General features: G+C 41.0%; 1 protein-coding gene across 2 annotated transcripts; it reads right to left on the minus strand.

Moving 5' to 3' along the window:
- Positions 1-3,438: 3,438 nt before the first annotated feature.
- Positions 3,439-13,238, minus strand: rwdd3 (RWD domain containing 3). Of its 2 annotated transcripts, none has more exons than XM_071376362.1 (4): positions 12,224-13,238; positions 9,905-10,368; positions 6,513-6,625; positions 3,439-6,325 (listed from the first exon to the last, which is right to left on the minus strand). In XM_071376362.1, the coding sequence occupies exons 1-4, from the start codon at positions 12,306-12,308 to the stop codon at positions 6,214-6,216; spliced, it is 774 nt and encodes a 257-aa protein (XP_071232463.1). In that variant the 5' UTR covers positions 12,309-13,238; the 3' UTR covers positions 3,439-6,213. The 2 variants fall into 2 exon arrangements, with proteins under 2 accessions (XP_071232463.1, XP_071232462.1); XM_071376361.1 differs by having other exon boundaries at positions 9,905-10,371.
- Positions 13,239-13,677: the final 439 nt, after the last annotated feature.

The following is a 13,677-nucleotide window of genomic DNA, read 5'->3' on the forward strand; positions in this document are numbered from 1 at the left end:
CTGGACCTAACTTGCTTACCCCTTTTTTCATGTGGTTTTTAACTTCACAGACTCCATGAAATGATTACTTCTTCTTAAATATTTGGCCAACTGATTAACTTTGCGTATGCTGCCTAAAAAGCAAGTGTGGCTCAACTTACTCCTTTGGCTCAACTTACCCCACTCTCCCCTATAAACATTGAAAATAAACAATTTCTCTCATGGTTGAAGTCACAGGAGTCACCAACACAGGAGTCACCAACTATGCCTTGAATCACATTGTAAAGCCACATTCTGCCGTGTTTCCCAACTCCTCCAGTTCCCCCAACAGCCTGCATTTTTCTTGAAGGCTGGGACAAACACGCCTCATTCAACTCATTGAGGGCTTGATGATTAGTCGACAAGTTGATTGAGGTATGCTTGTCCAGGGCTACAACACAAATGTGTGCTGCTGGGGAACTGGAGGACTGGAGTTTGGAAACACTGGCCTATTGTACTGTATGACAGACATACAAAGACATATTTTCAGGCCCTTTCCCTCACTCATCCCCTTTCCACCAATCAGAATCATTATGCCCTGTCCCACATTTTTCTTTTTTTCCCTGACAATAACACGTTTATCTCTCACCTAAAAACCTTCTACTCTACTTTCATTAAAAAGGCCAGTGTCCTCTAGCTGCATTACTCAGGAGCTAACGAGTTAGGGATAATTAAGAAGCCAAGCTCAATAATGGGGAGAGGAGCAGTAATGCCAGGGTAATTGAGGCGTGTGTGTGTGTGTGTGTGTGTGTGTGTGTGTGTGTGTGTGTGTGTGTGTGTGTGTGTGTGTGTGTGTGTGTGTGTGTGTCTGTGTCTGTGTCTGTGTCTGTGTCTGTGTCTGTCTGTCTGTCTGTGTCTGTCTGTCTGTCTGTCTGTCTGTCTGTCTGTCTGTTGTTACCATTGCTGTGAGGGGCAGCTCATGAGAAAGATAAGAGCGGCGTCGCCACAGTAAGTTCAGGGTGAAATGCCACATTCATTATGTTGATAAAGCTTGCAGAACGTTGTGTGCGGTTTAGTGTATGTGCAACAAAATTTATATTTGAAAATGTAGAGGAATTGAATGAATGCAGACACAGACAGTCCAAGCATATGAATGAATACGTATTTATTTGTAAAGTAAAGGTGAAAGGTGAAGGGTGAGAGTGGGTGTCTGAGGGTGATAGAGAAGGAGGGCTGTTAAGGGGATATGAGACATTCATGTTATTGTGGAAGGTATTCATATGTACACACTATTTCAAGTCAAAAAGAGGTGTAAAAGAAATGGTGACCTTACGCCGTGTTGATCCAACCCCTCTTCAATCGTGACACGATTCGTATACAGAGAAAGAGTCCTTCCTATCCTGTGCCAGGGGAAACAAGAGACAGTATTAACAAAAACAGCATTAGTGTATGTTGTTACTACTCTTCAAGGTTATTGAGCCCAAGACAACTATAGGTCAGAGGTTATACCTTGTTCCCAGCAACAGTCCAGCCACCCAGTCTAGCCCAGCCACGCTGATAAAGGTTATGACATTTAGGACGGTCTATGGGACAAAGAAGGAAACATGAGGCCATGTTGAACTTTTCTTCTGATACACAGCAGTTTATGAGTAAAGTGTTCTATATGTATGCATGAAGCTACGATCGAAGTACTCACATTGAAGGTCTCTCTCACGAAGGCCTCTCACCAAAGGCCCACAGTACAAGAGACTGCCCACCTGAGGAATATCTCCTGGAACAGAGGCAGGGCATACCACATGATTGATGGATAAGTCTCTACTAACATGGATATATCTCGACTAAACGGTGCCATAGTCCTCTCCTGGTGTCTTACCTCAGGGCAGAAGACTTACCTCAGAGATGTTCATACAACACATTTATGAAACCACCACTGAGCTTAAAAACCCAACATTATACTGATTTGAGGTTGAACAGACAAAAATAGTTTTGTCATAATTTCTATTTCCTGACTGACTTGCTGTCTCTGCTCTAAGCCCTGTTTACTCCAATGAAATGCCAGTAGGTGAGTGACATTTAAGCAGTGTTATTTGGGACTGTGTGTCAGGGAAAAGGGCAGGCCAGGTGGATTGATTGTCCAGGGCAGGAGGTGGTAAAGGTGTTGGAGTGAGTGGGTTTCATTAAAGTCTGGTAAATCACTGAGAAAAACAAAGACATTGTATCCCTATGTCATTCACAGGTACTTTCTCCTATACCAGGGGTACTCAACTACTATTTGAGAAGGTCCGTTCACGCAAATTTCCTAGGAGGTCTGGATGGATATTGTCATTTATCGGCGAAGAAACAAACTACCACCCTGCAACCCTAAACTGTTTAAACTGTTCACAACCCTCTTGTTGGCGGTGAGAAAATGTTTCAGATTTAAAGCATATTTCCTGCAATTCTACACAATTTGCAATGGGGTGGACAGAAAATGTTGCTGTTTCAAATGTAATTTCTTGCAAGTCTACACATTTTGCCATGTCTTATTTGAGTTCATATACCTGAGTAACTCAATAAACTCAAATGGGGGCCCCCTGGGGGTCGAGGCCCCTGCCCACGTAATGTGGCAATGATAACTACAAGATTTAGATATATGGTTTGCCTAACTTACCTACCTAGCTAACATGGGCTAGATGATCAACTGGACATGTCTGACAGGTTATAAATAGCTCTCCAAGGTCTGTCAGTGAATGACATAAGAGGAAAACTGCCCATGCACTAGCAAAATAATAAATAATAATAAATCAAATTTAAAAAGTCTGGACCCGCGGTCTGTATTGACCCTGTCCTGGGTCCGGATCGCTGTCTGCCAGTTGCGTATGGCTGCCCTTCACCATTCAATACCTGTATAACGTTCATACCGATAACATACAATTCTGTACCTATACCATTCATAAGGAGACTTGTATACCATTCTACCTGTATACCATTCATACGGACTGTACCGTTATTGACCTATCTACCATTCATACGGACACTCTCCGGTTCAATTCTATACCTGTATAGTATACCATTCATAAAGACTATTATACCTTTCTGTACTTATATATTGTTTAATAACATGTCTCATGTAACATTCTGTACCTGTACCATTGACAGTGACCCTATGAATCTCTCAAAGTCTTTCCTATCAACAACTGTAGGAATTCAGTGCAGATACCCATGACAGCTAGTTAATAGGTAGGACAGACAACAGTTACGACTACTTCTCTGCTTGTGATTTCTAATTATAACAACTTGATGGCTTGGCAGGACAGGAATAAGCAAATATGATTGAATGTGCCTCAGAAAGGTAAAAGACATCCATCTTCCAATACGCAGCTTTTTTAAGATGAGATCAATAAAACTATAAAACACTGCCTAACATTTAAATGGCCTCATTTGCAGGCCTTCTGTAAGGGACAAAACAATTGATATTGACATACAGGGAACTCTGAGTAATGGTTATGTTGAGGGTTCTATTTTATTTATGGACTGATGGAGGCAGGAATATATGATGAGTGGTTCTGTATGCTTCCCACAGTTTCAGATAAACTTTGCAACAACTTTTCAGTTCAGTATTTTTTAGTGGCGCTAAATAAAACCCATGTATTTAAATGGCAGTTACGTAGACATGAACAGGGTTATGGGACATGTTACATAGTCCTAAGCAGCTTCGAATCGACACTAGGATGTTGTATACAGACAGCATCCTAGTTGAGCATTGTTTCTGTACCTGCCATCCGAAATTAATTACAGCCTTATGTGTATGGACATATGTTGAAGAAGCGAGTGTTTTCCAGTTGAAAAATGACAAGACTAGGCTAATCGTTAGAATGGAAGACCCTGGATAAAATCTGTTTTTAAATGTTTTTGATAGCGTTCCTAGAGATTATAGATATGCCTTTGTCGACGGGAATCTTTGTTTTTTGTTAAACTGTACACTTTATTAACCTTGTACAAACATCCGGAAGTTTTGCGAGATTACATTCGGTTTCGCGACACGGATACAGCTAACCATTTACAGTGAATTCGGAAAGTATTCAGACCCCTTGACTTTTTCCACATTTTGTTACATTTTGTCACAGACTAATTCTAAAATTGATTAAAATTGTCCCCCCCCCCTCAAACCCCTAATCAATCTACACACAATACCCCATAATGACAAAGCAAAAACAAGTTTAGGCATTGATTTTTTTTTAAATAAAAATAAAAAACTGAAATAGTACATTTACATAAGTATTCTTGTACTTTGTTGAAGCACCTTTGGCAGCGATTACAGCCTTGAGTCTTACTGGGTATGACGCTACAAGCTTGGCACACCTGTATTTGGGGAGTTTCTCCCATTCTTCTCTGCAGATCCTCTCAAGCTCTGCCAGGATGGAGAGCGTCGCTGCACAGCTATTTTCAGGTCTCTCCAGAGATGTTTGATCGGGTTCAAGTCCAGGCTCTGGCTGGGCTATTCATGGAAATTTAGAGACTTGTCCCGAAGCCACTCCTACATTGTCTTGGCTGTGTGCTTAGGGTCGTTATCCTGTTGGAAGATGAACCTTAGCCCCAGTCTGAGGTCTTGGGCGCTCTGGAGAAGGTTTTCATTAAGGAACTCTCTGTACTTTGCGCCGTTCATCTTTCCCTCGATCCTGACTAGTCTCACAGTCCCTGTCGCTGAAAAACATCCCCACAGCATGATGCAGCCACCACCATGCTTCAAAGTAGGGATGATGCCAGGTTTCTTCCAGCCGTGACTTTTTTTTATTTTTAAATTTCACCTTTATTTAACTAGGCAAGTCAGTGACGCTGGTCTGAGAATCCTTTAGATGCCGTTTGGCAAACTTCAAGCGTGCTATCATGTGCCTTTTACTAAGGAGTGGCTTCAGTCTGGCCACTTTACCATAAAGACCTGATTGGTGGAGTGATGGTTGTCCTTCTGGAAGGTTCTCCCATCTCCACAGAGGAACTCTGGAGCTCTGTCAGAGTGACCATCGGGTTCTTGGCCACCTCCCTGACCAAGGCCCTTCTTCCCCTATTGCTCAGTTCGGCCGGGCGGCCAGCTCTAGAAAGAGTTGTGGTGGATCCAAACTTCTTCCATTTAAGAATGATGGAGGCCAGTGTTCTTGGGGACCTTCAATGCTGCAAACATTTTTGGCACCTTTCCCCAGATCTGTGCCTCGACACAATCCTGTCTCTGAGCTCTTCGGACAACTCCTTCAACCTCATGGCTTGGTTTGTGCTCTGACATGCACTGTCAACTGTGGGACCTTATATAGACAGGTGTGTGCCTTACCAAATCATGACCAATCAATTAAATTTACCTCAGCTGGACTCCAATCAAGTTGTAGAAAGATCTCAAGATTGATCAATGGAAACAGGATGCACCTGAGTTCAAATTCGAGTCTCATAGCAAATGGTCTGAATACTTATGTAAATAAGGTATTGTCATTATTGGGTATTCTGTGTAGAAATGTTTATTTTTTATCAATTTTAGAATAAGGCTGTAACGTAACAAAATTGTGGAAAAAGGGGTCTGAATACTTTCCGAATGCACTGTATATAAGCCTGCGAGAACAGGGTGGCTCGCAAGGCTAAAACTGTTATTAATTTCAGATGCTAGGCACCGGAACGATATGCATCTGTATACAACATCCTAGACGCAATCCGAAGCTAAGTCCTATGATGCAACTTTCATGTAACATCAGAGTTTTGTGCACCACTTTATATAAGTTTTTCCATATGACCTTAACCTTCATGTATTTCATCTGATGAAGAGGTACAAGAGGGAGGAACAAATCTGTCAGGAGTTGAAAGCAAGGCACAACTTTTCAACTAGAGAATAGCCTAAGTGGATACCTAAGCTGGCAAGGTGAAAAACCTGTCGATGTGCTGTTGAGCAAAGCACTTCACAGTAATTTGCTCCAGGGGTGCCATGCTACTATGGCTGACCCTGTATAACAACACATTTCAAAGCACCTATCCAGTGTGTGACAATTTGAAAAAAGATTTGAATAAACTAACAACTTTACAAATCTTTGATTCAAATGGTAGACTTTGCTGCCATCATGTGGCTGGTAGAAAAACCTTATGAATACCTTTTACATGTTCAATGCACAAATGTAACACATAATTGAATGTTAATCAGATGTTAAGATTAGTCCTTCCGTTGACTGTCATATGGAAAGTATAAAGTTCACATAATCTGCACCAGTCTGGAAAAGCATGACTTGACAAAAGCCATGATGGCTACGGCAATGTGGGCACAAACTCTTGGTACAGTTTCAATAGTCCAACTTGCTCAAACTCCCTTTTTAGCTCCTCGAGGGACAAAAACTCTTTGATTTCAAAAGATGAGATCCTGTGAATGAGAGAAAAAAAAACACATTGAGGGATGATAGAGTGAGGAGCAGTAAGTCAAATCAAAGACTGATTACAGTGAGTTCTTGAACACATTGCCAGAGACCTTTACAAAGCTCAAATGTACAATTGCAAAATGCCCACGTTATGACACAAATTCATATAGAAAAGCTGAGGAAATCCTTAACCGTTTGAGGTCTGAGACTTGGGTTTCGCAAAGAATTCTCATCATCTTCTCTTTGCATCTCTTTCCTGATGAATCCACATCTACTTTCACAGTTCTCTGGAGATGGATGTATTCCTACAGAGGGAAAACAAACAGCAAACAGGCATGGATTTGGCTTGTAAATATAATGACCTGTGAAACCAGCAGTTAATTAATACTGTTCAAGTACAAGTTTAGCATGGGTAGTAGTTATTCCTGGTTGGCAAATGATGAAGGAGGCAGGGTAATAATGATCAATAAATGTATTGTATGATGTTGCAATAATTAAGGTGCCAAGTCAACATGTCCCAACACTGTTTGTCTGAATTATATTTTCCAACTTTCATATTCAGTACAACTTTCTTTACATGCACAATTAATTACTGAACAAAGGAAAAGTGGAAAACAACACAGACATTTTGTGGAATGACATACTGTGCTTTTTCAGTCATTAATTTAGGTTCAGATGAAATATGAACACCACATATTTAAAAGAGTGGATTAGGCCTAAAACATAACATACATATGGAGGGGAGTGAAATTGGACAGTGAAGCTACCATTTTTTATTTGTCTCTATAATCCAACATTTTAGATTTGAGATAAGATGTTTTACATTTGGTGACAGTATAGAATGTCACCTATTTTGGGGTATTTTCATACACTCCCCTATGTATTTATTTGGACAGTAATACTAAAACTTTAAATTTGACATCAAACGTTTTATATGAGGTGGCAGTACACAATGTTACCATCTATTTGAGGGTATTTTAATACATACGTTTTAACATTTGAAAATGAAAGGACTTTATGTATCTAGTCCAGCCATTTGAAGGTATCATAAGAATTCATTTTACTCAATGTTTAGTATTTGGTCCCATATTCCTAGCACGCAATGACTACATCAAGCTTGTGACTCTACAAACTTGTTGGATGCATTTGCAGTTTGTTTTGGTTCTGTTTCGGATTATGTTGTGCTCAATAGAAATTAATGGTAAATAACGTAGTGTTATTTTGGAGTCACTTTTATTGTAAATAAGAATAGAATTTGTTTCTGAACACTTCTACATAAATGTGGATGCTACCATGATTACAGATAATCCTGAATGAATCGTGAATAATGGGTTAGGGTTAGTGATTATGCCCCCTAACACAATAACCTCTCATCATTATCAATAACAGGGGATAGCATTTTTGGGGGGATAAGATATTTATGCCTCTAACTTTCTCACTCCCCTGTTGACTTTCATTATTCACGATTCATTCAGGATTATCCGTAATCATGGTAGCATTCACATTAAATGTTGAAATGACACAATTCATGATTTACCATTCATTTCTATTTGGCACAACATAATCCGAAACACAACCAAAACAAACTGCAAATGCATCCAACAAGTTTGTAGAGTCACAGGCTTGATGTAGTCATGGCATGCTTGGAATATGGGACCAAATACTAAACCTTTGACTACTTTGATACACTATAAGCGAATTTGTTAAAATACTTATGACTTCTTCAAATGGGGGGGGGGACTAGATACATAAAGTGCTTTCATTTCTAAATGGTAAAACAGATATGTATGAAAATACCCTTAAATAAAGGTGACATTCTGTACTGTCGCCTCACATGAAACATTTCATCTCAAATCCAAAATGCTGAAGTAAAGAACAAAATGTAACATATGGAAGGGAGTGTACATGACATCATTATATCCAACATATCGTGAGGGTTTACATACACCTGAGCCAAATACATTTAAACTGTTTTTTAAAATTCCTGACATTTATTCCTCGTAAAAATTCCCCGTCTTAGGTCAGTTAGGATCACCACTTTATTTTAAGAATGTGAAATGTCAGAAAAATTCATCACATTCCCAGTGGGTCAGAAGTTTACATACACTCAATTGGTATTTTGTAGCATTGCCTTTAAATTGTTTAACTTGGGTCAAATGTGTCGGGTAGCCTTCCACAAGCTTCCCACAATAAGTTGGGTGAATTTTGGCCCAGTCCTCCTGACAGAGCTAGTGTAACTGAGTCAGGTTTGTAGGCTTCCTTGCTCGCACACGCTTTTTCAGTTCTGCCCACAAATTTTCCATAGGATTGAGGTCAGGGCTTTGTGATGGCCACTCCAATATCTTGACTTTGTTGTCCTTAAGCCATTTTGCCACAACTTTGGAAGTATGCTTTGGGTCATTGTCCATTTGGAAGACCCATTTGCGACCAAGCTTTAACTTCTTGACTGATGTCTTGAGATGTTGCTTCAATGCATCCACATAATTTTCCTTCCTCATGACGCCATATATTTGGTGAAATGCACCAGTCCCTCCTGCAGCAAAGCACCCCCACAACATGATGGTGCCACCCCCGTGCTTCAAGGTTGGGATGGTGTTCTTCAGCTTGCAAGCGTCCCCCTTTTTCCTCCAAACATAATGATGGTCATTATGGCCAAACAGTTCTATTTTCGTTTCATCAGACCAGAGGACATTTCTCCAAAAAGTATGATCTTTGTCCCCATGTGCAGTTGCAAACTGTAGTCTGGCTTTTTTATGGCGGTTTTGGAGCAGTGGCTTCTTCCTTGCTGAGAGGCCTTTCAGGTTATGTCGATATAAGACTCATCTTACTGTGGATATAGATACTTTGTACCCGTTTCCACCAGCATCTTCACAAGGTCCTTTGCTGTTGTTCAGGGATTGATTTACATTTTTCGCACCAAAGTACGTTCATCTCTAGGAGACAGAACGTGTCTCCTTCCTGAGCGGTATGACGGCTGCATGGTGGCATAGTGTTTATACTTGCGTACTATTGTTTGTACAGATGAACGTGGTACCTTCAGGCGTTTGGAAATTGCTCCCAAGGATGAACCAGACTTGTGGAGTTCTACAATTGTCTTTACTGATTTCTTTTGATTTCCCCATGATGTCAAGCAAAGAGGCAGTGAGTTTGAAGGTTGGCCTTGAAATACATCCACAGGTACACCTCCAATTGACTAAAATAATGTCAATTAGCCTATCAGAAGCTTCTAAAGCCATGACATTATTTTCTAGAATTTCCCAAGCTGTTTAAAGGCAGTCAACTTACTGTATGTAAACTTCTGACCCACTGGAATTGTGATACAGTAAAATACAAGTGAAATAATCTGTCTGTAAACAATTGTTGGAAAAATTACTTGTGTCATACACAAAGTATATGTCCTAATCGACTATAGTTTGTTAACTATAAATTGGTGGAGTGGTTGAAAAACAAGTTTTAATGACTCCAACCTAGGTGTATGTAAACTTCCGACTTCAACTGTACATCATATTCATTATTTATCATGAGTATTATAGCTGATCTGAAGAGACGTCATTGCATCAGTTGAAGTCTAAACTCTACACTACCTTGATACTCCTCCTTGCGCCTTGCAGAAGGACCAGTATCAACTTCCCCAAGAACAGCCTTCCGGTGAGCCCCAAATCCGAGCTCCACTTTTCAATTGCCTTTATATATTTTGTTTTGGACCTCATATGGTCTATTAGAAAAAGAGCTATCCACATCTCCTCCTCACCACCCTCCTCTTGCACCTCCACCAGCGACTGGTCATTTAAAGTAAGTTCAGTGAAGTTCTGTTGGAGCCACAGCAGTAGTTCATGAACCATGGGGTCTGGCTCCAGTGCGGAGGCCTTTTCCAGCAGACTCTGCTTGATGTGTTGGCATTGTTTCCTGGAGAGCTGTTCAGAGCTGACACTTATTTTTGGGACACAGTGGGGGTACTCTGTTGGCAACTGGAAGAGGAGACTCAAAAGAGTTCTCTCACTGGTGGCTGCTTCCACCTTCATCTGGATGCGGAATACAAGTCCCTTTTCTGCTGTGAAAACACTAACATGTTCAAGTATCTCATATAACGTCACACCACATGTAAAATACTACTAGCTATACATCGCTAGCATCTAGGCTAGCCAGCTAGCTAACATAAAGTAAAAACTCTAGCTACAGTGTACATAATGTATTGTGGAATTGCCAACTCCAAGTACCTTAACTCCACAATGATTTCATCCACGGGGTTGAGCGCAGACTAGTTTGGGAAATTAGCCGCCGACACGCATGCAGTCGATACCTCAAAATGTAAATTCTTAAACCCTTACAGTGTACCTATGCTTGTCCTTTGTTTTTGCATGCCTTTATTTTATAAAAAAGTATGGATTTCAGCAAACAATCAAAAACAACCCCCGACTGTTTCCTTGTTGAGATTCGCGCCGAGTTGCCATCGGTGATTGTATTTGACTAGCGTTGTATTTATAAGTATAGATTTCAGCAAACAAAATAAGGCATGCAACAGAAGACAAACATATGTACAAGGTCTGGGTTTAAGAATATACATTTTTGAAGGGTTCCCCAACTGGTGGCCTGCGGGGTGATTTCACTTGGCCTCAAAACATTGTAGCAAATATGATATTTTAATTGTTGGACGAGTGATTTTAATTTTGGAAATCTGTTCCAAAATATTCCCACGCTTAAGAGATATATGTTCAGTGGCCAGTTTATTAGGTACACCACCCCATTCTCAAAAATGTTTTTGCTTCTACACAGTGAGTCATGTGGCCATGGCTTGCTGTATTAAGCAGGCAGACAGGAATCGCAGCACGTTAGAATGTGCAAAACGAGCAAATTTGAGTGTGGTACGATTGTTGGTGCCAGGTGCAGGTTCCAGTATCTCAGAAATAGCCAGCCTCCTGGCCTTTTCAGGCATGATAAGTGTCTAGGGTTTACAGAGAATGGTGCAACAAACTAAAAGCATCCAGTCAGCGGCAGTCTTGTTGGCAAAAAACAGCTCGTTGATGATTGGTCGAAAGAGAATGACACACTGGGCTCCACTCCTATTAGCTAAAAACAAGGAGTGGATCCAGTGGGCATGCAACCACCAATACTGTACAATTGAGGAGGGGAACCTGCCTGGTCCGACAAATCCCGGTTCCTGTTGCGTCATGCTGATGGCAGTCAGGATTTGGCGTAAGAAGCATGAGTCCATGGCTCCATCTTGCCTGCTGTCAACGGTACAGGATGGTGGCAGTGGTGGTGTAATGGTGTGGGGAATGTTTTCCGGGCACACGTTAGATCCCTTGATATCAATTGAGCAACATATCCATGCCACAAATAATTCAGTCTGTTCTAGAGCCAAAGCAGTGTCCTACCCAGTTCTAGATGTGTGTACCTAATAAACTGGCCAATGAGTGTATGCGATCATATACAAAATGTAAGCAAGGTTAGAAATTATGTTTTAAATCAAATAAAGTTGTATTCGTCACATACTTCGTAAACAACATGTGGACTAACTGTGAAACACTTACTTAGGGACCCTTCCCAACAATGCTGAGAAACAAAATAGAGAAATAATAGAAAGGTAAAACACGTAATAATAAATACACATTGAGTAACAAACTTGCCTATATACAAGTGGAACCAGTCAAATAGTATATCTGTTTCGGCTTCTTACGGTCAATTTGTTGCTAGCCTACAAATTATTTGTAATGATGTTCTGGGATCGACATCTGAATCTAGTTGATGATCCCTGGCATAGCATTTCTAAGGAGTCTGCGTTTCATTTAAAAAAGTATCATCTGCGCCCAACTCCGTGGATGAAATCAACGTGGAATTGAGTTACTGGGCAGATCATTGTGTAGAGACACACATCTAGCTAGCTAGCTAGCTCAACAATTTACCTGATTTCTCAAGTAGCTCAAATTCGTCCTTTTCACAGTATATTGCTGATAAAACGGACATTTCATCCAATGCCATCTCAGACATTTCAAATTACAACTGTCATTCAAAATATCTCAAAAGAAATTAGTGCTTATTTTACTCATTTTGTAAAAAAATGTACGCGTTAAATGTGTGCTTGTTGTTTATGTCCGAAGTACTTCAAGTCCCTATTTTTGGTTCCACCCGTATCTAGAAAAAAAACTATGGTCAAAAGAGCTGATTTACTTGTAGTGTAGCTAGCTAGTTCAACTTGTAATTACAACTACACTACATGACCAAAAGTATGTGGATACCTGCTCGTCTAACATCTCATTCCAAAATCATGGGCATTAATATGGAGTTGGTCCACCCTTTGCTGCTATAACAGCCTCGACTCTTCTGGGAAGACTTTCCACTAGAATCTGTTGGAACATTTCTGCGGGGACTTGCTTCCATTCAGCCAAAAGAGCATTAATGAGGTTGGGCACTTATGTTGGCCGACTAGGCCTGGCTCGCAGTGTGCCTTTCAATTTATCCCAAAGGTGTTAGATGGGGTTGAGGTCAGGGCTCTGTGCAGGGCAGTCTAAGTTCTTCCACACCGTTCTCAACAAACCATTTCAGTATGGACCTCGCTTTGTACACAGGGGCATTGTCATGCTGAGCTTGGGGAAAGGGCTTTCTCCAAACTGTTGCCACAAAGTTGGAAGCACAGAATCGTCTAGAATGTCATTGTATGCTGTAATGTTAAGATTTCCCTTCACTGGAACAAAGACAGTTATTGTGCTGACGTTGCTTCTAGAGGCAGTTTGGAACTCGGTAGTGAGTGTTGCAATCGAGGACAGACGATTTTTACATACCACGTGCTTAAGCACTAAGCGGTCCTGTTCTGTGAGATTGTGTAGCATACTGGTCCTGTTCTGTGAGCTTGTGTGGCCTACCGTTGTTGTTCCTATATGTTTCCACTTCACCACAACAGCACTTACAGTTGACCAGGACAGCTCTAGCAGGGCAGAAATCTTACAAACTGACCTGTTGGAAAGGTGGCATCCTATGACGGTGCCACATTGAAAGTCACTGAGCTCTTCAGTAAGGCCATTGTTTGGCTGGGGAGATTGCATGTGTGCTCGATTTTATACAACTGTCAGAAACGGGTGTGGCTGAAATCCCCCCTATTGGGTCAAAGGGGAAATAAAAGTATTATCTGAGTTTTACCCGCTGTGTACCGGAGTCCTCTTTGCTAGCAACATCGGTAAACAGTGTCCTTCGCCCCCACCTGCCGAACACATGCCATTGTTAACAGAACTGTGGGGAAATAGTGGGCGAAGGACACTTACCGGTGTGTACTAGCTTTAGCTAGATACCGTTGACACTCCCCGAATCTTCTTCTTCTGTGGTTTATCGGCAGTTGGCATCCAACGTTATGGTGCATTACCGC

The sequence above is a fragment of the Salvelinus alpinus genome, chromosome 30 (assembly GCF_045679555.1).
Source record: "Salvelinus alpinus chromosome 30, SLU_Salpinus.1, whole genome shotgun sequence".
NCBI lineage: Eukaryota > Metazoa > Chordata > Actinopteri > Salmoniformes > Salmonidae > Salvelinus > Salvelinus alpinus.